General features: G+C 36.8%; 1 protein-coding gene across 13 annotated transcripts in view; it reads left to right on the forward strand.

Moving 5' to 3' along the window:
• acaca (acetyl-CoA carboxylase alpha) overlaps positions 1-27064 on the forward strand; it is a 100776-nt gene that overhangs the window by 23236 nt on the left and 50476 nt on the right. For all 13 annotated transcript variants that reach the window (XM_089129922.1, XM_089129925.1, XM_089129923.1 and 10 more), the window contains exons 10-26: positions 1438-1647; positions 1791-1961; positions 4304-4465; positions 5232-5395; positions 5682-5832; positions 6032-6135; positions 11057-11284; positions 15967-16117; positions 16307-16441; positions 16561-16707; positions 19794-19982; positions 20073-20173; positions 20378-20466; positions 21313-21437; positions 21581-21808; positions 24533-24622; positions 24707-24825. In XM_089129922.1, coding sequence (XP_088986048.1) covers positions 1438-1647; positions 1791-1961; positions 4304-4465; positions 5232-5395; positions 5682-5832; positions 6032-6135; positions 11057-11284; positions 15967-16117; positions 16307-16441; positions 16561-16707; positions 19794-19982; positions 20073-20173; positions 20378-20466; positions 21313-21437; positions 21581-21808; positions 24533-24622; positions 24707-24825 — 2564 coding nt within the window. The remainder of the gene's footprint in view (positions 1-1437; positions 1648-1790; positions 1962-4303; positions 4466-5231; positions 5396-5681; positions 5833-6031; positions 6136-11056; positions 11285-15966; positions 16118-16306; positions 16442-16560; positions 16708-19793; positions 19983-20072; positions 20174-20377; positions 20467-21312; positions 21438-21580; positions 21809-24532; positions 24623-24706; positions 24826-27064) is intronic.

Raw genomic sequence — 27064 nt, forward strand, 5'->3', positions numbered from 1 at the left:
TTTGCTTTCACTTTAGACATAGCCTGTTTATGTAAACATTGTGTGTATTTAACAGTATTAGCATAATACAACTCGAAAGATAACTTAGTCCAGTATTCAGGCGCTGTTTGACAGACTTCTAGTGCCTGTGAGCGTCAGGGGTATGCGGTCAGGAAAGCGCACGTTAGAACAGCACATCAGCGCCTGAATTAAATGTTTAACCGGCAAGTCTTATGCAAATAATGAACTTTTGTGAATTGCAGTGTCCCGTACCTGTTCATTAACGTGTGATCATGTGTAGGCTGCGTCGCGTTGTACAGTTGAGACGGGGCGCCAGAACTGAACTGATAGAATGCACTGTAACACGATACTACGATATTTCTTCAAAAGCAGATCGTGGAGACATTTTAATCGTCCACGATTAAAAATCGTCATATCGCACAAATGTACGGTTGTTGGATGTACTTCAAGCATCCCCACTTCAACAACCTTCGCCAGTATACAGAAGGGTTTGCCGATTGACTTCGTCTGAATGAGGGGTAAATTCCTTCTATCATTTAGCTGCTGTGTTTTCTGACGCTTTCCAAACGTAAGTTATCATATTATTAATAATACAGATTTTTAGTGGTAAGATTAGATCGTAGTCATTTATCTTATCAGTGTGCTTGTTTTAACAAGAGAAAATAGTCGACTTTCACTAATAACACAACATAGTTAACTTAACTTACATACCACTGCATCCATATGAAGACGTTGTTTTGCAGGTTCGTCGTCGTCTTTTTCAAATCGCTCGCTCTGGCTGGAATATGTTAGGCTTGATGGACAAGCCTTCCGTTGTTGACATTTTGTTAACGTGTGAAGAAAAATGTTCTTTAAAGCTACAGTAGTCGTATATCTCTTATCAAACTACAATAATGGCCGAACGGGGGGAGTTGAACCGACCGTGAACTCAGCGACCTGGAAAGCGGGCGGGGGGAAAGACGCAACTCCTTTTTATTTAAAGGGGCCGCTTCGAAACGGGTTGCTCACAGACGCACATCAGAAAAGGGGCCTGTGGAGTTATAATAATGAGGAATTCAGACCCAAGCATTGCAGTTATGCTTTATATAGACCACAAATGTATGATTTATAAGTAAAAATGAATGATTTAAAAGCATGAGGTGTACCCTTTAATATTTTGCATTTTATGTACTGATTCCATTTATATTTAGACTCCTTCCAAAATATTTGTTTGTAGTGTCAATAAAACGTATTTGTTGTCTAACATTGAGTAAAATCCGTGAATGTCACTCACAAACATTACTAGGCAACCAGTAGTGGGAACGGCCTCCAGCGCAGCCACTGGCGACCCTTTAGCGACAAAGTCGCTTGTAGTGTGAACGGGGCTTAACTGATAACTTTCCAATGTCTATTAGGGTATCATTCCAGAACTATAACTTCAATACTGTGTTTTCTTAGGTTCAAGCTGAGGTTCCAGGTTCCCCCATCTTTGTCATGCAATTGGCCAAACATGCCCGTCACCTGGAGGTGCAGATCTTGGCTGATCAGTACGGTAATGCCATCTCTCTGTTCGGCCGTGACTGCTCTGTCCAGCGCAGACACCAGAAGATCATTGAAGAGGCTCCGGCTACTATTGCCACCTCTGATGTGTTTGAGGATATGGAGAAGGTATGGGCGACAATCATGAGGCATCAGATTCAACAGAATGCTAATGTTATATTACCCTAAAGGAATTGATAAAGTATCTGCCACCATGAAGCACTGGGTTACTTAAATTGATACAAATGAAGAACTGTATCTGTTTGTTTCAGTGTGCAGTGAAGTTGGCGAAGATGGTGGGCTATGTGAGTGCAGGGACAGTGGAGTATCTCTACAGTCAGGACAGCAGTTTTTACTTCCTGGAGCTCAACCCTCGTCTTCAAGTGGAACATCCTTGTACTGAGATGGTGGCTGATGTTAACCTGCCTGCGGCCCAACTGCAGGTCTGTATGTAGTTTATGTGTGTTTTATTTAATGTGGTAAACTCTAGAGCCAGACAGATATATCGGCAGACCGATATTAGGCATTTTCCAAACTATCGGTATCGGCCGATAAATGAATATTTTCAAAAATAAAATAAAAACGGACGAAACACGCTTGAACCATGTCATGAGTGTTGGAGTTGTATAGTTTTTCCACCAGAGTGCACTCTACACCGTTCCTGTTGGCAACACTCGTTGAGTTGGTCACGATACATACATTGCTTGAATAACAATTAAAAGAACATCCCCATCAGTTCTCTTAACTCAAATAAGCATGACAAAATTTGTGACTAATCATCTCCAGTTTAAAAAAATAAAAAAATAAATAAAGTATCGGCCGATATATCGGATTTTAAAACCCAAAAATATTTGTATCGGCCTTCAAAATACTTTATCGGTCGGGCTCTAGTAAACTCTATCGTCAGCATCTGAAGCCTACTGATGATTAAAGGGTTAGTTCACACAAAAATAAAAATTCTGTTATTAATTACTCACCCTCATGTCATGTTTGTTTTTGGAACACAAATGAAGATCTTTTTGATGAAATCCGAGAGCCTTCTGACCCCCCTCCCCCTTTATTCAACTATAAATTGTTGAATTGATAAACTGTACGCGTAAAAAAACATTCTCGTTGCGTCATAAAATGAAGGCTGAATCAGAATGCTCTCTGATTTCATCTCAACTATCTTATTTTTTTTCTAAAGTGAACGAAGTTTAGAACGACATGAGGGTGAGGGTGACAGAATTTTCAATTTTGGGGTAATTATCCCTTTAAAGGGATAGTTCACTTTGAAATTAATTTTTGATATGTTTGAGCTTACCTCAAGGGCATCCAAGATGTAGATGTCTTTGTTTCCGCAGTATTTTCAATTTTGCCATTTTTCAGTCAAACCGTTGTTGTCTATCAGTCATAAACTGGAGGCTAAGGGGGTCCACCAAAAAGCATGCAAAGAGAAGTCAAAATTAAGCATGATTTAATGACTCGTAAATGTAAGTACACATTGATGGCCTAAGACATGAAACGAGCGGTTTGTGTGAGAAAACGAACAGTATTTATATCGTTTTACCTCTTGTAATCATAGCCATGACAAAAAGATCTGACGGCACGGGCGCTTCGGTCTGCGCATGCGCCGGAAGTGATCGCTTGCGCGCCTACGTCACTCTTTGTTTATACAGAGATTTCGGAAGTTTTATCTTTCACTAAACATATTTAGATATATACGGGAAACCGCAATGGAAGACGATTTCGGTATATCGAAATATGTTTAGTAAAAGCTAAAACTTCCGAAATCTCCGTGTAAATATTGAGTGACGTCACACACAAGCGATCACTTCCAGCGTAACATTGAACTGATTCAGTTCGGTTCAGTTGGACATTGCACAACTGATTCAGATCACTTAAACGTCACTGTGATTACACGAGGTAAAAACGATATAAATACTGTTCGTTTTCTCACACAAACCGCTCGTTTCGTGTCTTAGGCCATCAATGTGTACTTACATTTACGAGTCATTAAATCATGTTTAATTTTGACTTCTCTGTGCATGCTGTTTGGTGGACCCCCTTAGCCTCCAGTGTATGACTGTTAGACAACAACGGTTTGACTGAAAGATGTCAAAATTGAAAATACTGTGGAAACAAAGACATCTACATCTTGGATGCCCTTGAGGTAAGATAAAACATATCAAAAATTAATTTCAAAGTGAACTATGCCTTTAAGTTACATTTAACCTGAAATATTACTTTTATACATTTTGTGTGGAATACTGTGATAATTAATAAACTGCCTTTGCCACATAGCATAAGGCACATTCATATTGCCACAATCACTAGATTGGGAGCATCTAGTGAACAATATAACACAGTCTTTGCGGCAGACAATGGTCACGTGACAACTGTCGTTTCTATATAGGTCACTTGGTTGAGGCCAGTGTGCTTCAGGTCCAGTGGGAGAGGGGGGTTCATATGCTTATGTAACACACAAAGAATGCTGCAGATGAATGGGGAATTAATGGAGAGAAAAGGAGAGACTGAAAAGGCCAATGTGGAGAGAAACACACTGGGGAATCAATTGCATAACCAAGGGTGTGTAGAAATTAGAGGGGAAAGTGCATATTTGAAGACAGGAGCACATGGATCTTATTCTACATATTTTACTCTTATCAAGGGGCCAGAATATCATAGATATTGAGTGTATGCTAATTGTTTTTACTGGGAAATTGGGTAATGCTGTTTTTGTTTTGTTTTTTCATTTTGAAAGCTATTTTTGGGGATTGTCTGACCTGTTTGTTCTGTAATTCAGATCGCTATGGGCATCCCACTTCACCGCATTAAAGACATCAGAGTGATGTACGGGATGCAGCCGTGGGGAGACTCCCCCATTGACTATGATAGACTCTCTTACACCCCCTCTCCACGAGGACATGTCATTGCAGCTCGAATTACCAGCGAAAATCCAGATGAGGTGTGTAAGCCTGATTGGTAAATAAAGGGTCATGTCAAAGGGTCAATGTGAAAATTTAATAAGCTCTGATGTTTATTTCACAAGGAAGTGTCTTCGATGTCTTAAAGACACAGAAAGTATTCTAAGAGTCTGAGACTCATTTTTATGTATGAAACTTTGAGAATCAGTATCAGTATCTTTTGATATACATGTATATGTGTGTGTTTATGTATATATATATATATATATATATATATATATATGTGTGTGTGTGTGTGTGTGTGTGTGTGTGTGTGTGTGTATATATATGTGTGTATATATCTATATATATATATGTATATATCTGTGTGTGTGTATATGTATATATATATATATGTGTATATATATATGTGTGTGTGTGTATATATATATATATATATATGTGTGTGTGTATATATATATATATATATATATATATATATATATATACAGTATATGTACATATATGTATGTATATATATATATATATATATATATATATGTATATATATGTGTGTATGTATATATATATATATATATATATATATATATATATAATGATAATATATTACTGTTTTTAAATAATGCAGCCTTGGTAAAACATAAAATACTTTTTTTTGTTGTTGTTTTTTTAACATTTTTTAAAAAATCATACTGAACAAAAAAAAATCACTTTTGAATGTTATTGGTAATATCATAAAGTAATTGCAATGTACATTTCTTGTGATGAAACTTTGTCTGTATTGTTTTGTGTCTGTGTGTGTGTCAGGGTTTTAAGCCCAGCTCAGGAACTGTCCAGGAACTAAATTTTCGCAGTAACAAGAACGTGTGGGGCTACTTTAGTGTGGCGGCTGCTGGAGGTCTGCATGAGTTTGCTGACTCTCAGTTTGGCCACTGCTTCTCCTGGGGAGAAAACCGAGAGGAAGCCATCTCGTGAGTACTTCCTCTTGCTGAAATTTTTTTTCTTAAGAAAAGCAGAGTACATCAGTGTTTGTCACAAATTGACTCACCTTGTCAGTTTTAATTCATTGCAAATAATGCATAAATATAAGAATCATGTATAAATGAATCATTATGTAAAGGTTATGCAGATCCGTTCACTTATTCTTATCAATCAAGCGTTTGTCCTGCTGTCCATTAAAAAAAAACAGTTTACTTATATTTGATATCAAAAATATAATGAGATGTATTATTGATTAAGCTGACTGGGTCATGTTAGGAACATGGTGGTGGCCCTCAAGGAGCTGTCCATCAGAGGAGACTTCAGGACTACAGTGGAGTACCTCATAAAGCTGCTAGAAACTGAAAGCTTCCAGCACAACACCATCGACACGGGTTGGCTGGACCGACTCATCTCGGAGAAGATGCAGGTACATGAATCCACTGTCTTCATTTCACATCACAACTCTCATGAACATGCCTGTAATCCCGTCAAAGGTATTTTGACATTTCATGTTTGGTGCTGAAATACGCTTTCCTAATTTGAGTCCACTACAAGTTACCATTCAGTCACATCATTTAAATGACAAATGGAGATGGTTGTCAGTTTGATTGTCTTACTGGTTGTAGGCAGAGCGTCCTGACACTATGCTGGGAGTAGTGAGTGGAGCACTGCATGTGGCTGATGTCAACCTCAGGAACAGCGTGTCCAACTTCCTGCACTCACTGGAGAGGTGACAAACCATTTTATATACTATATTGAGAGCATGCTTTATTATTATACACTTGATTTATTGTTTTATTGACGAGTCCAAATTTTGTATAAGTATTTGGGCTCGGTATTGACACATATTTTACAATTTTGGTTCACAAGCTCTTGATTCGATTCCGATTCATTTGGATATACCTGAATATCAGGTACAGTACATGTCAATCTCTCAACTAATGCTCTAAAGTACTATTCAGGGAACCCTGTCAGTTGGTTCATTACTAAAACATTCAATCAAAATTCAAGGTCCAAATTAAATTACTATTTATTTTTAGATATAGCAATCAACACTCAAATAAAAAAAAAAACATTTAAATTGCACATAAGGCAGGCTTTATATCAGCTAATGATTTTTATTGATAATTATATATCTACTCAATTGTGGAGCCTACAACAGTGGCTGTAATAAAAAATTTTTTTTCGTAAAATATTTATTCAGACATAAATAAATTAGACATCAATAACATGTTAAAGGTAGGTTAGGCAATTTGCGGAGAGGCTAGCAATAGTGAACTAGCTTTGACCAGGAATATAATGACAAAAGTGTTTAAATGTAGCCTATATATAAATTAATGTATACGTGACCCCAAAAGGCTGTTTATTATTTTGGCCGGTTAAAAATATATGCTTGGGTGGTGGATATTTTTTCATCTACCAGTCGCGTGGCAGGTGAGCCAAAAAGTTCATTTCGGACCCTGTCTGTAACTGTTATGGAGTTATACTTGCATGAATTTATGTAATATTCATGTTAAAACCATCGTGATTTCAATATTGGATAAAATAACCACGATTTATGATTTTTACCATTATCGAGCAGCCCTAGCTGCAGATTATTTTCGCCGTTGATAGTGTCCCCATTTAAAACGCATAAATTTGATTCAGAAACCGCTCTTAGTATAACGTCGTGGGTTTAAGTCAAAATATGATAAATAGGCTTGGGCGGTATTACGGTAATATCGTATACCGCGGGATCTAAAAATAGCAACGGTATCATTTTCAATATCGTCATACCGTCAGAAAAAAAAAACAATGCACTTAAATAGGAGACAAGGAATCCTTGACTCCTATATAAGTGCAATGTTTTAAATACAATTTATTTAATGGCTAAAACGTTTTGTTTTGTACAAAGCCGTTCTTTAAAACGAATTTCGTTTTGAATAAATTGCATCTTCATTTATTTATTTTTTTTCATCAACGAATTGCCTGGATGGCTAATAAATAAAAAGCAAAGATAGTAATCAGGACACGCGCCGACGCGTGACTGGAGCGCGATTCATACATGAACTGAAACTCGGCATATAAGATACATGTCTTAATGATCTGAGAAGTGTATATAAGCTTGAAATGTCTATACTTTTAAACAAAACAATTACAAGCTAAAAGAAATGGGCTGCTCTCTGCTATAGGCTTATTCATATGAAGTGTGCATTAGGCTACTCTTTATTCGTGTTTTCATACCATGAAGATGCCAGTTTGCATCGTCAATGCAATCTTTATCTTTGCAGCAACTGACATAGAAAACACCAGTGGCGTAGCCACGAGGGGGCCTGGGTGGGCCTAGGCCCCCTCATTTACATGTCCGGTCCCCTCAGATTTCTGATTGCTTAAAAAAAAAAAAAAAGTTGTTTTATTAGGATTGATAGATTGACCAATCAAAATGCTGCGCGGTAAAATGCGGCTTATTTTCAAACTTGATTTGTTTATATAACGTGTTGCGCGTAACGTACGCTGTCATCTTCATCTTTGCGTGAGAGTTAATATGCCGTGACAATGGCAGGCGCTCAAACTCAAAGTACAATATTACACTTTTTTTAAAAAGCACGGAAAGATCAACTTGATATATATATAAATAATGTTGCCCCCTCATTTAAAGACGGGACCCCCCAAAAATAAAATTCTGGCTACGCCCCTGGAAAACACTAGTTTATTAATAAATAATTTTATCTCGGCTCCACTCGGCTCGCGTCGAGAGCTCGTGGCGCCTGATCTTCAGAAATTCGCTCCCCTCTCTAGAGGAAATATCACCACTCTGCTCACATTCTCTGGTGTGAGACAATGTGTATCTCCTGTTTTCTAATTGTTGATTGACAGCTTTTAGATGCATTATTGGAACCGACACTCTCTGGTTGAACGTGTCATCATGTGTGATGCCGTCTGAGCCTTATCTCGTAATTTTTAATTAGTCACGCGGTAATACCGTATACCGCGGTAAAATTGGGAGGAGGTTTGACGGTATGAAAATTTGGATACCGCCCATGCCTAATGATAAATATGTAAAAACTTTGGAGTTATTTTTCAATTGTGTTCCTGAGGTAAGTTTAAAGGTTGTATCAGCGACTGTGGGTGACGTCACTTCTGTTTGTGTTTGAAGCGAGATCCCAAACAAACCAAGTTAGCTCGCCCCTCCCTCCTGTTTAGTGCATCATGAAAAAAACCCATGTCATATCATACAGCTAGTTTTGCTGGTCCTTCCCTGAAAGCAGCAGTATGATAAAACGTACCAGAATCAGTCATATAGGTACAGATCTAACGTTATGGGGAAAACTCGTGGTAACAACAGCTATCTGGAATAATTTTATAACAGCTTCTTATTATTATTCGGCTAACATTAGTCCTGAACTTAGGCTAGTGTTATTGCTAATAGTAAAATGTTCTGGCTACACATCAAAGTAGACACTAGGGGTGGCACGGTTCACGAAACCGACGGTTTGGTTTGTATTATGGTTTTAGGGTCACGGTTTTCGGTTCTGTACGGTTCTTGTTATTTTTTTCTTTTAATCTTTAACACTCCAGAAATGTACTTCAGCATGTGATATATAGCTTAATTATCCACACTTTAGGATACATTATAAAAAAAAAAAATGATATTCATGCAATCATGCACAAACTCAATTTGACTCTTTGACTTTAAGCACATTTTGGGACTATCTCAGAGGAAAGCTAGGTGAGATTTTGACACAGCAAGAGAGAAGACATTGACATGCTTTTTGTTTATTTGGCAAAAAAAAAAGGAGAATGTGTATCACTATGTCTACAAGAACTTGTGCATTTCTATCACACAAATCTTATTTACACAAAGAAATTAACTGCCAACTTTTGTAGCTCTTACAAAAATTCTATCTTTTAAAAGAAAAAAAGAGGAACTCTTAAAACACTGTCTTTTATGAATAAGTCAATATACATGAAACCTCACTGTCTATAATTAGCTATAGCAATAGCAAAGGCCATAAACATAAAGTTAAAAATAAGTTCAACCTCAACACAAAAGACAGTATCAACAATGCTTCTATTCCCAGAGAGTGAGGGTACTTTTTTCACTTGAAATTAAAGTGCAGGATTTGGAAACATTTGACTGAAGCTCTTATTTAAACATAAAGTGCCACTGTAGCGTTATATTAAAATATCATAACATGAAATCCAAAATGTTCCCACACACTGGACTTATACCATAGACTTATACGACGCTGGCGCATCCTCCAACTCCCTTATCTCTGCCGTGACCTGCAGCAGCGCTCCATACTCCACTTTTACTGGCTTGTTTACTAACTTGAACCCGGCGCTGCACAGAGCGATCAGTAATGACATCAAATACCGCGAAAGTGATTGAAAAGCATACGGAGCCGTCGCTCTCGCACTAGTTTGATGTTATTCACCGGTCGCTCTGTGCAGCGCCGGTCCAAGTCGAACAAGCACGAGGCTACATTGCGCATGCGTCGAACCGTGAGACGCACACACGCTCCGAACCGAGACAAGCGAACCGAACGGTTCGGGTGTTTTTTCATGTACCGTGCCACCCCTAGTAGACACATATAACAAACGCAACTCACACAATAAATCCCTACAATCTGATATTCTCTAGAGCTATCCAAGTTTAGTCGAGTTTCATTTTCACACACAATTTACATTCAAAAAAAGTCAGCACTAGAAGCTACTCACCTGTCCAGAAGAAACAGTGCAACCTCGGCGTCCGATTTAAAATTGTATAACTTTTTGAGTTCTCTCCACCGTTCAAATACCTCCCCGATTATTATTTGCTTCTTTGACGAAAAACGTCGGTATTCCCTCACCCCAATCCTCTTTCTCTTCTTGGGGATTGCCTCTTCCATGTTAAATGTATCTGATCTGTAGTAAACACCTTAAAACACATCTTTTTAGACAAGCTTTTAACTAGCTATATGGTGGTGTTGTAATGTGTGTTGTGGTTTTTATTTCTTTTATTATTTGTTTTTTACTGTAAAGCACTTTGTGACCCTTCATGTCTGTGAACAGTGCTATATAAATAAAGTTTACTTACTTACTTACTTACCTATGTCTTTCTGTGGTTGAAACACTGGTTGAGCGATTACATGAGAGATCATACATTTAAGCAATTTGGACTGTTTCTATTAGTATACCTTCTGATGTTAATTCATGTTCATTTCGTGCTATAACTAGTACTAAAGATGATCAGTTCATGTGTTCACTGTGCAGACAGTCTTTCACTCCACATTAAAGATCGCCTGAAGTGTATTTATTATTTGAATTCCATGATTGAATTTTTTTTTTTTTACCTTTATTTATCCAGGTAAAATGTTTGAGAACCACTTCTCATTTACAAACATGAATTTAAAAGCTCACACTTTCAAATGAACAAAATATCATAAAGCTTATTGTGATTTATTGGATTATAGTCATGCTATGAATAATGTTTAGTGAAGTTTTGCTCATGCATAAATAGAAAAATGAAATTGAATGAATTAGTATCGGTTCATTAAAATGAAGATCAATAAAAATCGATTAATTAACACCATCAATCCAGCCCTAATAAGTATTTTTTGTGTAAGTAGTTGTTATTGCAGTTATAGGATGTTCTCACCCTTTTGCTCTCTTCTCTTGTGTGTTTCCAGAGGGCAGGTTTTACCTGCGCACACCCTGTTGAACACGGTGGATGTTGAGCTGATCTATGAGGGAACCAAATATGTTCTAAAGGTGACCAGACAGTCACCTAACTCTTATGTAGTCATCATGAATTCGTCTTTAGCGGAGGTGGACGTCCATCGGTTGTGCGATGGAGGTCTTCTGCTTTCATACGACGGCAGCAGCTACACCACCTACATGAAGGAGGAGGTGGACAGGTAGGATTCTGAGTGTAAATACAGGATGGAGAACACAAGGACATAGTGTTAGGAGAACTATCCATGTGTGTTCATGGTTCTCAGTTCGGACACACTTGAACAATGTGTAGATTATATACTTATATTATATTATAACTATATTTAAATGCCAGTTTGTACTTCAGTAAAATTAATTGATTTTGCGAGATATTTTTATGAAATAAAAAGGTGAATGACATCTAATGCTTTCAATTAATCAATGCAGTATAAAGAAAGCTTCTTTGTGCCATTTTCCGATTGGATGATTTAATTTATTTAGCCCTTTTTTAATATTGATTTTAACCACAATAACAAAGCTGCATTAGTATTGTGTATGTTTTTATGTACTTGTATGTTAGGGACGTCCATTATTCAAACAAGCATTTTTATTAATCACATTACATTGAATCTACTCATAAATGTGGAAACAACATAAAGATAGTATTTTACTTTTTTATGTAGAGTATATAACTGCAAGCAAAGCCTAAACTGAATTTTTTTTTTTTTTTTTTTATAAATACATTTTTACATTTAGCTGTTGCTTTTAGTATATAGTGTGTTTTGGTGATGTTTCTGTCAGTTAAACTGTTAAAGGAGCTACAGTTGTATGAATAAGTTTTGGCACCCATGCTGAAGATGCCTAAAAAGAGGAATAAAAAATCATCTTTTGGATGTTGATCTTAATGCCTTAATTAGAAAAATGAGGAAAACTCCAACCTTTAAGGACACCAGTTTTCTTTGTGAATGAATAATGTATCATACATAATGAATAAATGTTTTTCCTTAAAATACAGGGATAAAGTTCCCTTGGCCTTTGGAATTAAAATATCCCCACATCATCACACGCCTTCCACCACACCTAGAGATTGGCATGGTTTTACTTCAGTTAGCCTAATAGCTGGTTTGATTTGCATTGAAAGATGATCTTATGGAAAGTACCCCATGCCAATCTCTAGGTGTGGTGGAAGGTGTGTGATGATGTGGGGATATTTTAATTCCAAAGGCCAAGGGAACTTTATCAGGATGCATATTATCCTGGATCCATGAAATAACTGGCTTTTAAAAATAAAAATCTTCCTGACTCTATGGGAATTTAACATATGGGTGCCCTGACTTATGCACCCTGTATTTTAAGGAAAAACATTTATTTATGTATGATACATTATTCATTCACAAAGAAAATTTGTGTCCTTAAAGGTTGGAGTTTTCCTCATTTTTCTAATTAAGGCATTAAGATCAATATCCAAAAGATGATTTTTGTATTCCTCTTTTTAGGCAACTTTAGCATGGAGGTCAAAACTTATTCACACCACTGTAACTGCAAGCAAAGCCTAAACTGCACATTTTTTTTTTTTTACAATTTTTTTACAGAACCTTAATTTTATAAATACATTTTTACATTTAGCTGTTGCTTTTTATATAGTGTGTTTTGGTGATGTTTCTGTCAGTTAAACTGTTAAAGGAGCTATATGTAACTTTTCTTCTAAAATGAATTCTTTTTTTATTGCCTGTGTGTGAATGGGCTGTAATCACACATTACAATGATCCACTTGTAGGGTTTTGCTACTACCTCTGAAGGCCAGTATTCTTATTTCTGTGTGAAGTCTCTGGGTCGGATTTTCTGCAAAGTCCACCGGATGTGATGTGCATGCGCGCTCCCGAGCCTCTCTCCTTTTAATATACAGTCTGCAGCTGATGACATGGAGTCTGATAACACCAAAAAACGACCTACTTCCAACACAACACAGACTCCAACACAAACTCCACATAAATATATATATAAAAAAACAAAAATGTATCTGCTGAAGTTCGTTTGGCCAAACGTGAATCGAATCGACTCGATGAATCGATCAACATCGGCAGAGCGTTTGAATTATGGAGAGACCTCCGCTATTTTTATTGTGATAAATTACAAGTTTTCAGATATGCTGAAATAATGGTGAACTAATGAAATAGCAAGGTAAAATACAACATATGAGACATGAAATTAATACAAAACACTGTTCCAGGATCAGTGTTGGGTAAGTTACTCTAAAAAAGTAATTAATTACTACTTACTAACTACCTCTTCAACAGTGTAATTAGATTACTGTACTAATTACTCTCTCTAAAAAGTATTTAATTACTTTCAAAATCCCATATCAATCTCAACCAGCTGAATAATACAAGGATAGACATGAATCTGTTTTAATTCTTTCAAATAAATACTATAAAATTGCATGAATTATCCTTAAACTGACCAAGGTGGAGAAGGTTACATTATAAAAACATACTTTTTAGCATCAGACAATAAATTTTGATGTTAAACCCACTATTGTTTTATGTCTGATCTCATGCCATTTCACACTTTTTTCATACATATTTTACAATAATTCATACGAATTTGAGTGCGGTCGTAATATTTAGACACCTCATAAAATGCATACGAATCGCTGTGAGATCGGATTGACCTATACACAGTATTTACCTCTATTACATCAGAAGTAACTGTAATTAAATTACAGATAAATTAAGAGTAATCCCTTACTTTACATTTTCAAGGGAAAAGTAATTAAATTACAGTAACTAATTACTTAGTAATTAGTTACACCCAACACCAGAGGTGGGGACAAGTCACACATGGTCAAGTCCAAGCAAGTCTCAAGTCTTAACCATCAAGTCTCGAGTCAAGTCTCAAGTCGCAGTTCAGATAAATCAAGCAAGTCAAGTCAAGTCAAGGGTTCACCCTAAGCAAGTCAAGTCAAGTCCTGATAAGTTTCAAGTAAAGTCAAGTCACACTACTAAAATAAATAGAGGTAAATTTTTTCGATACATATTTATTTTTGCACAGAAAAGATGAACTTTTATACATATATTATGTATCTTACATTTGCTATATTAATCATATGCATATCTGTGCTACATTAATATCTGAAAATAAAATAAAATTGTGTTGTTTACACAAAACGTTCAGAGTCTAAGATGTATCGAATATATGTTATATTAACACATTTAAAATATGTTTAAAATAAATATAAAATAAAAATGGTAATATGTTATATTAACATATTTTATATTTAATATTACATATTAAATAATATTATGTATATTATATATTAAATTTACATAAATATTAACAAATGATTGTTTTAATTATGGAATTCTCCATAATTAACTCCTAAACTTCAGTAGAGAACAATTCTTTGTAAGGAAGGAGGGGTTTCTTTATTGTACATTTATTTGCATGTAGTATGTAGCATATGGTTTGCGTTGCTTTAAATTGGTCAGTGCAGCGCTGACTATTGAGTGTCGCTAGGAAACACGTCCGCGCTGCGCTGCTGACGAATCGGCTGCGCGGCTCGGATCATTGAACCGTGCAGATGACATGTCTGCGCGGCACGAGCTCTGTAAAGCCCCGCTGTCTCGTCCCACTTTTGGTTTGTTTGGCTTCCCATATCTCTGCCGTGCACACGCCGCACGCTATGTATGTTATACGCGCAGTATCTCGCTCTAGATTTCGGGAGATTTTAACTCATTTGCGGGCATCAGGGAGACGCTATCAATATGCGTGAGACTCCCGGAACTTCCGTTTGGCGCGGTTTGAATTGAGCAGCGTAAAGGCACAGATGCCGATATGCTGACGTCATAATATATATTTTAATTAACTGTATTGCTGTTTGTTTATTATATGTTCAAGTCATTGTCGAGTCTTCCACTTCAAGTCAAGTCAAGTCTCAAGTAACTTGTTCTCAAGTCAAAGTCAAGTCAAGTCATTTTTGTACTTTAATCAAGCAAGTCACAAGTCCTGAAAATTGTGACTCGAGTCAGACTCGAGTCAAGTCATGTGACTCGAGTCCCCCACCTCTGCCCAACACTGTCCAGGATAACAAAAAGTAGGTGCTTTAGGATGTGACTTTTATTTTATGTTCTAGATCTAGTGTCTAACATCACTCATCCCACTACTATCATATTGTTTATAATACACATTTCCAGACACGTTCAGTACAGTAAGGTTACTTCCTATGATCTTACTGTGACACTGCAATTGTTCAGTCTAGTTCACTAACCTTTTTTTTATCATATTATACATTCACCTATATGTTGACATTGCTGATTGTGAAAGATACACGAATAGTTAGTGAAATTTCTTATGCTAGATAACACCACAAATGTAACGTTATCATGGTATGAGCATGGAGCATTAGTTCAATGTCAAGCTGATAAAGGTAGCCTATTATTGTAACGTTGCAGTGGGAGTTTACATGAGTTTCCAGCATGTTATGTGAAACATCACCGATAGAGGCCGCTAAAAAATACATATAGCACCTTTAAAACAGATGCTGCATTAATAGTTTTTTATTGTCTTAATTTATTGTCAATATGTTAAAAAAGAAATATTAATAATATTAACATATTATTTTCCCTAAATCCTGATAATATATAACTTTTTCCATAATTATTCCATTATATTATTTCTGTTTAATTTAAAAGACTGTAATATTAAGGTAAAAAGTTTATCACAAATTGCATATAGTTGCTGTTAAAAAAGGGGGTAAATTCAAAACATTTGGATTATTTTTTTTTACTAATGATCAATGGCATACATTGTAACTATATTAATTTGAATGTTACTCTGTTATTGCCTATCTTGATAATTTGAGCATGCGTTTTATTTTATTCCTTAGGTATCGCATCATTATCGGAAACAAGACGTGTGTGTTTGAAAGGGAGAATGACCCTTCACTCCTGCGATCACCATCTGCTGGGAAACTCATCCAGTATACTGTGGAGGACGGTGGACACGTGTTTGCTGGACAGTGTTATGCAGAGATAGAGGTGTGTAGGATGCGACCATTTCCTGTCCTAAGTAGGTAGTTCTCAAGTAAAATAAGATGCATAAGTAGACCAGACTTTATGGCAATAGTCAAAGACTGCACAAGACTAAAGAGACTACATAAACTGCATGTGTGAAATCATGTATTTTTATTTGTTTGCTGCATTATTAATTCTATATATGTCTTTTAGGTGATGAAGATGGTGATGACCCTGACCGCCTCTGAGTCTGGATGTATTCACTATGTCAAGAGAGCTGGTGCGGTGCTGGAGCCGGGCTGCATCATCGCCAAACTGCAGCTGGATGATCCCAGCAGAGTACAGCAGGTATATCCATGTGTTAAAATGTATGATGTGTGTATGTGAGCTTATTTTCGTTAGGTTCCCTTTCAGAAGTTTAGAGAGTTGAAGTGGTTTAGTGTCTCCAATGAGTGTGTCTGTTTCAGGCGGAGCTGTATACAGGAGCTTTACCCACTGTTCAGTCCGTGGCTCTCCGGGGAGAGAAGCTTCATAGAGTCTTCCACAGCACTCTGGATCACCTAGTGCACATCATGAACGGCCACTGTCTGCCAGAGCCCTTCTTCAGTGTCAGGGTGAGAAAACGCACGTAGCTCTTCAACCACTTTATTGGACTTCACAGCAGTAGTTCTCAAACTTTTGGCTCCAAGGCCCCCATTTTCCACAACAATATTCGAAGGGCCTACGCTACTAGTTTCTGCATATTCAATTTCCGAATTCAGAGGGTTTAAAAGCTGAATGTGTGTAATGTTGCTTTTTGAGCATCCATAGGGAGTCCACTCCATAGGGAGATATTCTCTCTTGTTAGTGCACACTGTTTCTGAACTCTCTGAAACGCCTCAATTGTAGTCTTCAGCTTTCTTCCCGGAACGTACATGTCAAAATATTCCTCATTTAAATAATTCCCACCCTAGGGGTGCCACGCCTGGTTGAGTTTTTCCGAAAAACTCATTCAGACAGAGGGTGAAAACAGGTGCTGCAACAATTTAAATAATAAGATTTAAAATAATGTTTTTTGAACATGAAATGATGTTAACATATTCTAGTAGACCACATAAACACAGAATTCGTAATTGAGCATAATAAGGCCTCTTTAATCTTATATATCCAGGTTTTTCCAGGTCATGGGAATCCTGGTTGTTCAAGTGTCTGAAGGCATTGATTATAAAATAAATATCTTAATGCTTAGTTGTTTTAGCTTATTAAAATGCATATTTTGTCTTATGGTCAATCAGTAAGTCACCTTGAGGCCCCTTTGAAGTGTAGTGAAGCCCCTTGGTTGAGAACCACTGCTTTAAATGGAGACTTTTCGTTTTTCGTTGCTCATATTTTTATGATATCAGAGACCAACAACTTTAACAGTAATTATAATTAATTATTATCATTTTTTTATCAGTATTTTCAATAAAATACAATAAAATTAGCACAATAAAATAAAAATCTTTTTATTTTATTTATTTATTTATTTTTTTTTATTTGTATTACATTTTTATTTTATTTATTTATAACAATACATTTATTTATTAATTATATATCTGATCATGTAAATATGAAGTTGGAAAGCAACTGTAATATTGTTAAGCTGCTATTTTATTATTGGCAATGGCAATAGATGCTATTTACACCAAGTGTAAACGATTAATTTATCCCTACACTTTTGCTACTGTTGACAATCCAGCATCTTACATAATTTTGTCTATCCCACCAGACGTCAGTGGGCGGAGTTAGTGTAAATATTGTAAAGACTCTGGGTCGGTTCTGATCAGGGGGGGGATTTGCATATCATAATTAATAATTGATAATTAATAATTATTCATACAGATTTGGATCAGACCGGTCTTACATGTTAATTTATTAATTTTACCCATATGCATACATGTGCATCCCCGCAATCAACCACAAATTAATTGTTATTGACTGCAAGGACCACGTTTTACAAGACAGGCAAAATCAATTAGCTCAATTAAGTTATATAGCTTGTGAAAACAAATTCTGTGGCCACTAGAATCTGCCTTCCCTGCTCTATAACCAAATACCCTCTTAGGTATTTATAGTTCTGTAAAGCGTGTAGCTTTAAATTGACATTTCATTGACCCGTATCATGAGCAAGACAATCAGTCAAGGTAAGCATATTTTGTATTTAATAAAGTTACTACTTAAGCATTCACTACGTTACAATGATACATGTATTTACAAACATTAAACACAAACTAAGACGACGCAGAGCGTTTAGACAATGGATACGCGTAAGTTGAGTGAGTTGGAGAGAGAGAGAGAGAGTGAGATAGAGTGAGTTGCAGAGCAAGTGAGAGAGAGTGTGTTACGTTGCCACAAAACAGTCAGTTAACCTTTCTGAACACCACGAAAACACTTTAATGCTTCTTAGAAGCTCTAAAAGAAGGTATACTTGCAGGGCACATTTGGTCTGTGTGAGTCGCGGGCTCGTTGCTCGGCCCGTTCTGGCCACATGTCGGCTGGAGGTGCGCCGTGAAGCGCGGCCGCGGCGTGTTTGCGCGGCCCGTCCCGGCTCGTTCATGGCTGCTTTGTTCCGTGGGGAGTCACGTGGCGTTCGTCGGCATTTAGCGCCAGTGTTTGAAAGGCTGAGAGTCTTTGAGGTGACGTTACCCGAGGAGATAGTTCGGCAAAGTCCACTTCCTTTCCTGGAAGACGAACTTGGTAGTCCACTTGAGGAAAAGATGAAACTTTTAGACGAACAAAAGGAAAGACCCATGGTTGGATCAGAGTCCCGTGAGGTTTACATGTTGAGCGCTGGAAAGTTCAGAAGAGAGCGAGGGCGGACCTGCGTTCTCACATTTATCACCTTGGAGAAATCCATCCCCTTCCTGTTGGCTTGAGCCAATCGGAGAGTGGATGTTACACACGGGAAGCCTTCTTTTATGGTCCTTTGTTCCTCAGCGCGCGCTTCTCGTGGAAGGGGGTGTGTTCTATAATAACAATTTGATCTTCATTGGCAGTAAAACGAATTAAAAATACACTTTACTTTACATCTCTATGCATATTCGAGTGTTTCATTCAATAAGCATTCTAGAGATATCGAGGAACATTATGTTATATCAAAGGAATATACACTTATGTTTCAAATGCATGTCGAAGGTATTTTTAATTCCTATTTAAACTGTGACCAAACAAAGTTATTTCACTGTGACATGGGGAAGACACATATACATAAAAACCATTGAAAACATTTTGTTGAATGTTTTTAAACACCAAAAGTCCTTCTCTTTGTTCAAAAACATTCCACACATTCCGATGTGTGGGGGAAGTGAAAGGTTTGTGTGTGCGTGTGTGTTTCAGAAATTCGCCTGGCCAAAGTCCTTACAATATCCTCTCCCCACAAGGTGGGCTATTTGCACTTAAGTGTAAATTGACGCTCTGTATTATTATTATTATTATTATTATCATTAATATCACCACTAATATCTTAAACATTGATGATTTAAGGATGTCATTATTATTACCTTTAATGTCATCATTACAACACTTTGTCTTGTATTGGATATCACAAAATGTCCTGCTGCAATAACTATAATCAAATTATTCTAGAACATTTCTCAGAGATGACTTTAAAGTGAATAGCGGGCAATTTGTGACACCAGGTTTGGTGTAAATTGGCATTCAGATTTGCATACCTGTGTTTTAGCTGAAGGAATGGGTGGAGCTTTTGATGAAGACTCTGAGGGACCCCTCTCTGCCCCTTCTGGAGCTTCAGGACATCATGACGAGTGTTTCAGGCCGGATCCCTCCAGCCGTAGAGAAGGCCATCAAGAAAGAAATGGCTCAATATGCCAGCAACATCACTTCTGTCCTCTGCCAGTTTCCCAGCCAGCAGGTGCAGCTTGTGGACCTTTTGAATTCATGTCTATCTGAAACCATAAAACTGCGACAATTGTCTATAAATGTTGTCAAATTTCCATCTCAGATTGCCAATATACTGGACAGTCATGCTGCCACATTGAACAGGAAGTCAGAGAGAGAGGTCTTCTTCATGAACACTCAGAGCATTGTACAGCTGGTTCAGAAGTTAGTCTTTCGTTCGAACAACCTCCACATGTATTTAAACCACTGATCTATATAAGTGACTGGATTAGTAATATGGCTGTTGGAACTCTTCTGGTGGCTTTCCGTTGGAACGCAATGAGCTATCCAGTCATTTATATAGATCAGAAACTTAAACACAATCACAAACACAGGTTAACTGTCCCTTCATGTCTGTTGTGTACCCAGGTACCGCAGTGGCATCAGAGGTCATATGAAGGCAGTGGTGATGGACCTCCTCAGGCAGTATTTAAGAGTGGAAGTTCAGTTTCAGCATGGTAAGACTGCATAGTATTGCCCGGTTTCACAGACAAGGCTTAAGCTTACATTAGTCCCAGCCTAAACTGGATGTTTGAACTGTCTTAACTGAAAGTAACTTGCACTGACGCATCTTAAAGTAATAGTTCACCCAGCAATGCAAATCCTGTCATTAATTACCCACCCTCATTTAATTCAAAACCCTTGAGACCTTCGTTCATCTTCAGAACACAAATAAAGATATTTTTGATGAAATCTGAGAGCTTTATGTCACTCCTTAGACGGTCCACAATACTACTACTTTGACTTAAAACTTTCATAATAATATTGTAAATTTCATCCATATGGATTGAGTTGTTTAGTCCAATTTTCTAAAGAGACTCAATGATGAACTGATTGAATTTAGGCTTTTATTCACATATAAACATTCATCAACTCACAAATCAGTCGTGGTAAACAGAAGCTCAAGCAGGTTCGCTTGACGTGCGAGAACAAATGATGTTCATTCTCGTGCTAAAATAAACAAATAAACTGGATGTTTCCTTAGTATGTTGCCTTGTTTTATCATGTGACCACTGGATGGCACTGTAACATTATGATCCATTATTGTGTATTAAATCATTTAAATGAAATATTCAAGTATTTAATAAATAGCAATTGAAAATAGAAACAAAAGATCCAAAATGTGAATAATGAGGGGGGAAAAAAACAATGGAATTCATAATAATGAGATTTGAAAATGTTTGTTATTTAATAAAAAATAGCCTTTTCTATTCTTTCCATTATATTTACGGTTTAATTAATAATGAATTGCATGACATAATTGATTATTAATTTGTGTATGTATGTGTGTGTATTACTGTCAGGCCACTATGACAAGTGTGTATTTGCACTTCGAGAGGAAAACAAAGGGGACATGTCCAATGTTCTCAACTACATATTCTCTCATGCAAAAGTCACAAAGAAGAACTCTCTGGTCACCATGTTGATTGTGAGTACATAGTCACAATTTTTAATGTGATTGATTGTTTGGTTGTTTTTAATCATTCAGAAGGCCAACTAATGGATTGTGAGATATAATAAAACTCCAGTCCACTCATGATTCAAATGTTTGTCCCTGACGTCTCTCTGTAGGATCAGCTGTGTGGACGAGACCCCACTCTGACGGACGAGCTCATGGCCATCCTCACAGAACTCACACAGCTCAGCAAGACCACGAATGCCAAGGTGGCACTGCGGGCACGGCAGGTTCTCATCGCTTCTCACCTTCCTTCATATGAGCTGCGACACAATCAGGTGGAGTCCATCTTCCTGTCCGCCATTGACATGTATGGACATCAGTTCTGCATTGAGAACCTGCAGGTAGGACATGCTGGATGAATCTGATTGACAGATCATAGTAGTGCTATCGGGTTTTTGCCACTACTATGATTGTCAAATGTTGAAAGTTAAAATCAACATTAAGTTCAAATCAAAGTGGCTTTAGTTTAGTTCATTGAGAAATTTTTATTTAATTGGCCATGCTCACAGGATGTTGAATAGGAATAAGAAGGAAGTGGAATTTTGTAAGCTATTTATTTATTCCCTGATAAGTAGAATACATTTTCCTCAAACGATTAGATACACATTAACACAGCAGTCAAAACACTTCACTTCACACCATATTGTTATATTAAAATTATTTTAAATGAACAAGCCATGTAGATACTTTAATACAGTTTTAGGGCTTAAATGTGCTCTAAGCGATTTTGCACGTTTTTTAGGCCAAACTATTTTTTGTCACATACAGCAAACATCTCCTCACTATCCGCTAGCTGCCTGTCCCCTAAACACACTGTAAAAAAAACACGGTCTATGCAGACAACCCAGGCTCCACAAATGGCAACAAAAACAAACTGCGGCAACCCGCTCCACGAAACATAACAAACTGTTCCAGTCAATAACTGACAAGAAGGCCCTGGGGGTGGGGTTTGGGGGGTCAGTGCAGATGAGGAGGAGGGAGGATCTACCTAGCCTCTGTTTTGTTTGAAAATACTTTAAATGTCAACAAGAAGTCACGTCACCCGACATCGCTTAGAGCACCTTTAAACTATTAGTTTCTATATACATAACATCAAATGTATAGCATATACATCTAATACATACAGTAGCATTAGTTCCTAATAATAGAAGTATTGATTGATAAATAATTTTACATAAAATATTGACTTGATTGTTCATCGTTTGATTCGTTTAGCTAGTTTGACTACAGCTGTTTTTTTAAGAAATTAATATTTTAATTTCAGTAAGGATGCATTAAAGGTCCCCTGAAATGAAATTTTCACTTTCTGAGGTTTTTTAACATTAATATGAGTTCCCCCAGCCTGTATATGGTCCCCCAGTGGCTAGAAATTTCAAGCGGTGTAAACCGTGCTTTGGCAATCTTTCTCTGCCTTTGAGAAAATGAAAGCTCAGATGCGCTGATCTTGAATCTCCCCTGTATGACGTCATACAGAGGAAAGGTAACCTCCCCTTTTTCTGCTTTGCCCGCCCCGGAAAATTTGGCTCGCCCATGAGAAAATGAGTTAGGAAGTACAAACGCTCGAGCGCCATTTCAGTTTTCTCCACCCATTTGAGTCTGGCTTGCAAACGAGCGAAGCATGGCAGTTGATCATTTTTCGGATGTACAAATGAACACAAAAGTATTTTTTTAGTTCCTTTATCCGAGCCTCTGAAGAAACAATGGGTTCATTTTATTTTCTCTGGAAATGCGCCGACACAACTTCACAAAGTTTTGTATGGTCCAAACATTTCACAGACGACCGTTTCCTCAACTTGGGCCAATACAGAACTGGCCTCGATGAACGTCTGAAAATAAATCGATTGAGCTATCAAGCAACAATTTCTGGTGTGTAACATTAGCCTAATTGTTTAAGTTCAGACTAATCTTTCTCTCAAAATCGTTCAATACTGTTTATGCATTTATGCCAAGTGACTAAAATATTAACTTCCCATGTTTCTTTTAGTAGGATGAAAATAATCGTATTTAAATCTGTGAACAAATCATATACAGAAAGCGATCAAAGAACAATCTTTCCACACAGCGTGAGTTTATCTGGACAACTCGTTATGAAATCAATGATGCACATAACACTGCACAACGAAGCTCTTACTGTATGTACATCATCATGTTTGCATTGGTGAAAGCATTAGAAAGAGTGCAGAAACTTTTATGTGATGGGAATAGATCTAGGTATTTTAAAAAAACTTCCCATGATTCGGTAATCTCGATAGCTGTAATAGTAAAAACGTATATAGCTCTAGTAAAAGTGTTCGAGAGAGTTTCACATGGAATACTTAGCTATTTCATATGCAAGCATGTCAGCCAATCACAACAGTGGGCGGTTACACTGAATCCCACTGCAGACACACCCCTTCAAACAGAGCGTTCAAATTAGAGGCTAAAATCAGGCTAGGAAAATGCCTTTTATTTATAAGTTATGACTATTTTTGAGTTAAAAAACATACTAACATTATAAAGGCAACATTGTAAAATAATAAAATAACCCCATGTCATGGAACATTTAATTTGATCAAAGCTGACAGTAAAGTATTTTACATTGTTAAAACAGACAACAACAAAAATGCATGCTGTTCACTTGGACTTTTTATTCAAAAAAAGAATCCTGAGGGGAAAAAAAGATATCATAGTTTCCACAAAAATATTAAGCAGCACAATTGTTTTCAACTAATTTTATTTGAGCTCCAAATCAGCATGTTAGAAAGATTTCTGAAGGCTGCTAAAAATTCATAAATTACATTTTAAAAGTTATTAAAATTGTTATATGTAGTTATTTTAAATTGTAACAATATTGCTGTTTTATGGTATTTTTGATCAAATAAATGCAGCCTTGGTGAGCATAACAGACTTCATTTGATAACATAAAAAAAATCTTAGTACCGTTTTGAACGGTAGTGTATATTTGCAGTTCCATATGATTCCTCTTCTGGCACAGAAATTACACACTTTACCTTTAAGTTCTAACATTTTGCTTCAGAACATTGTGTATTGTCAAATTATTGATGCCTTTCTTGATTTTTCTCTAGAAACTGATCCTGTCGGAGACGTCCATCTTTGACGTACTGCCAAATTTCTTTTACCACAGTAATCAGGTGGTACGGATGGCTGCTCTAGAGGTAAGACTGTCATTTTACGTTTATTTATCCATTATTTTTTGTCTTTATAAGATACCGAACATGGTTCCTGCCCTCTTCCTTTAGGTGTATGTTCGTAGAGCTTACATCGCTTATGAACTCAACAGTGTCCAGCACCGACAGCTGAGAGACAACACCTGCATTGTGGAGTTCCAGTTCATGCTGCCCTCATCCCATCCAAACAGGTACCTCAAGATGTACCGCAGCCCTCCTTTTCACACCTCTCACACCCCCTCGCTTGGACTGTGGAGGAGTATGTCAAAACACAATGAAAGAAACGGGGAATTTGGCCGAAATTGTGTTTTGAATTCTACATCTGCGTAAATAAAAACCACGTGTTGGTTGCGACACAGATTCTCCTCCACTGTACCACAAACCACTTCACCCTTAAAATGCTCTACCTGTGCACAATCTATGCCACTGATTTACTGTCTGCCATGATCAGGAGGTTTTTATGAAGTAAGAGTAGAAAAGCATTATTTAGTGACAGGGTCTGGATCTCAGGTTCCTCTTTAAAGTGTCTCTCATCTGTGCTGGCCACATCCGTGTGTTTCAGGTGACACCGATCTATTGCAAACTAAAGAATGCCACCAATAGGACATGCTCAGAGATTGTGCTGATTGGCTGTCTAACAGCTCGCTCTTTCTGCACTTCTTTCCCTTTTTTTTCATTCTCTGCTGATTGTGAACTAATTCAGTCTCCTCAGATGCATGTTATGCAGTTTTGTGTTTCTTGCTTATTCGGTTTGTGCATTTAGTTCTATTTTATTACACCCCCCCCCCCCCCCCCCAGCTGTCATTGCTGCTTTGCCTGTGTTTTGTGTAAAATGAATTGCTTATGCATTGTACTGTTAAAGTACATAATGGAAATTTTAGCTGCATTTACTGCAGTGTTTTAAGAGCTGATTTGTTGCATGTAAGGAGGGGCAGTTATATGTGAAGTGTGTGGCTTGGTTTAGATTTGAAGTGTTGTGGATGAATCTTAATTTGAATCCCCTAAAATAAAATAAAAATTACAATTAATGCATGATATTAAAAATTTTGGCCGATACGCTGATGTTTGTTTTGGTTTCATGGCTAATGATTGAAAAATGGCTGACATTCAAATTCTGTAATATTTTGTGTAAAAAAAGAAGTTTATGTTTATGAAATACCTGAAATTAAGTCTAATTATTATTTAAGTCTAATTATCTTTTTGTGTTTATTGGGTGGTGCTACAAATGTTTAGTGAAGTTTTGTATCATCAGAAAACAGAACAGACAAAAAGATTTTAGATTTAAGAAACCATGTCAATACAGATAAATGAATATCGTCAATCAATCCAGAGCTAGTGTCCACACACCTGAAATGTTTAACTGTTGTAGCTTATCCACGTTGTGTACGCGAAAAAGACTGTAAAACACAGTCAAAACTAAATTTCGCTAATTAAAAGTCTGTTTCGGTCACTGATTTCATCCCTCCAAAACCATTTTTTGGCTGAAAATGTTTGGTAGATCTAGAGTAATTCATATTATTCTCATTCTCAGTCTAAATAACATGTAGCACAGTTAATTTAAAATGATACAGTAATATCAACAGTGAGAAATGTGCTTAATAAAAATGTAAATACAAATTTAGGGAAAAAAATCACAAAGCAAAAAGTTAAAGCTCCTAAAACAGGTTATATTTTTCTTTAAACAAATTCCATTTGGGATGAAATGCGACCTGGATTCGTTCTTAATAGATTGCATAAGATTTACAATGTATTTAAATTAGAGCCAGACCGATATATCGGCCGGCCGATATTATCGGCTGATATTAGGCATTTTCCAAAATATCGGTATCGGCAGTTATAATCGCAGATAAATGAATATTTCAAAAATAAAATAAAAACGGACAAAACACGCTTCAATCATCTCTCCTTGGCCTGTTATATTGAAAATGTATGTTTTAAAATTTGCAGTATGACGTTATCTATTGCTAAATTATGGCTCATCATAGACGAGCTAACCGCAAAGCTAGCTAATACCACTATCATCAGTGGAAGACCGCTAACGTTAACTTTAATGAGCTTGGAAACCACAATGAACTTTTTCTGCCTAAATAAAGTAATAATTACTATATCTATAACTAGCATATCTCTAGTTACCGTCCCTGCATTGTAAAATGTAAGTTAGACTTGCGAGGAGTGAACATTTAGACAGAGAAAAAGTATCAAACGTATCTTGTGCATTAAAGTTAGCTTTTCTTTTACATGTGTGTGAAATCAACAACGCGCAGTGTGCGTTGCAGACTGTCGTTCTGTAATGGATTTACAGTATAATCGCTAAATAGTAGGTTTTAGAAGGCAGGCAGCAACGGATTATTGAAAATGGTTTGATGTAGCTTGATGGAAAGAATTTAAAAAGTGCAGGTAAAGGGATAAGCAAGCTGACATTGTAATTAT

The sequence above is a fragment of the Pimephales promelas genome, chromosome 4 (assembly GCF_988280905.1).
Source record: "Pimephales promelas chromosome 4, fPimPro1.hap1.1, whole genome shotgun sequence".
NCBI lineage: Eukaryota > Metazoa > Chordata > Actinopteri > Cypriniformes > Leuciscidae > Pimephales > Pimephales promelas.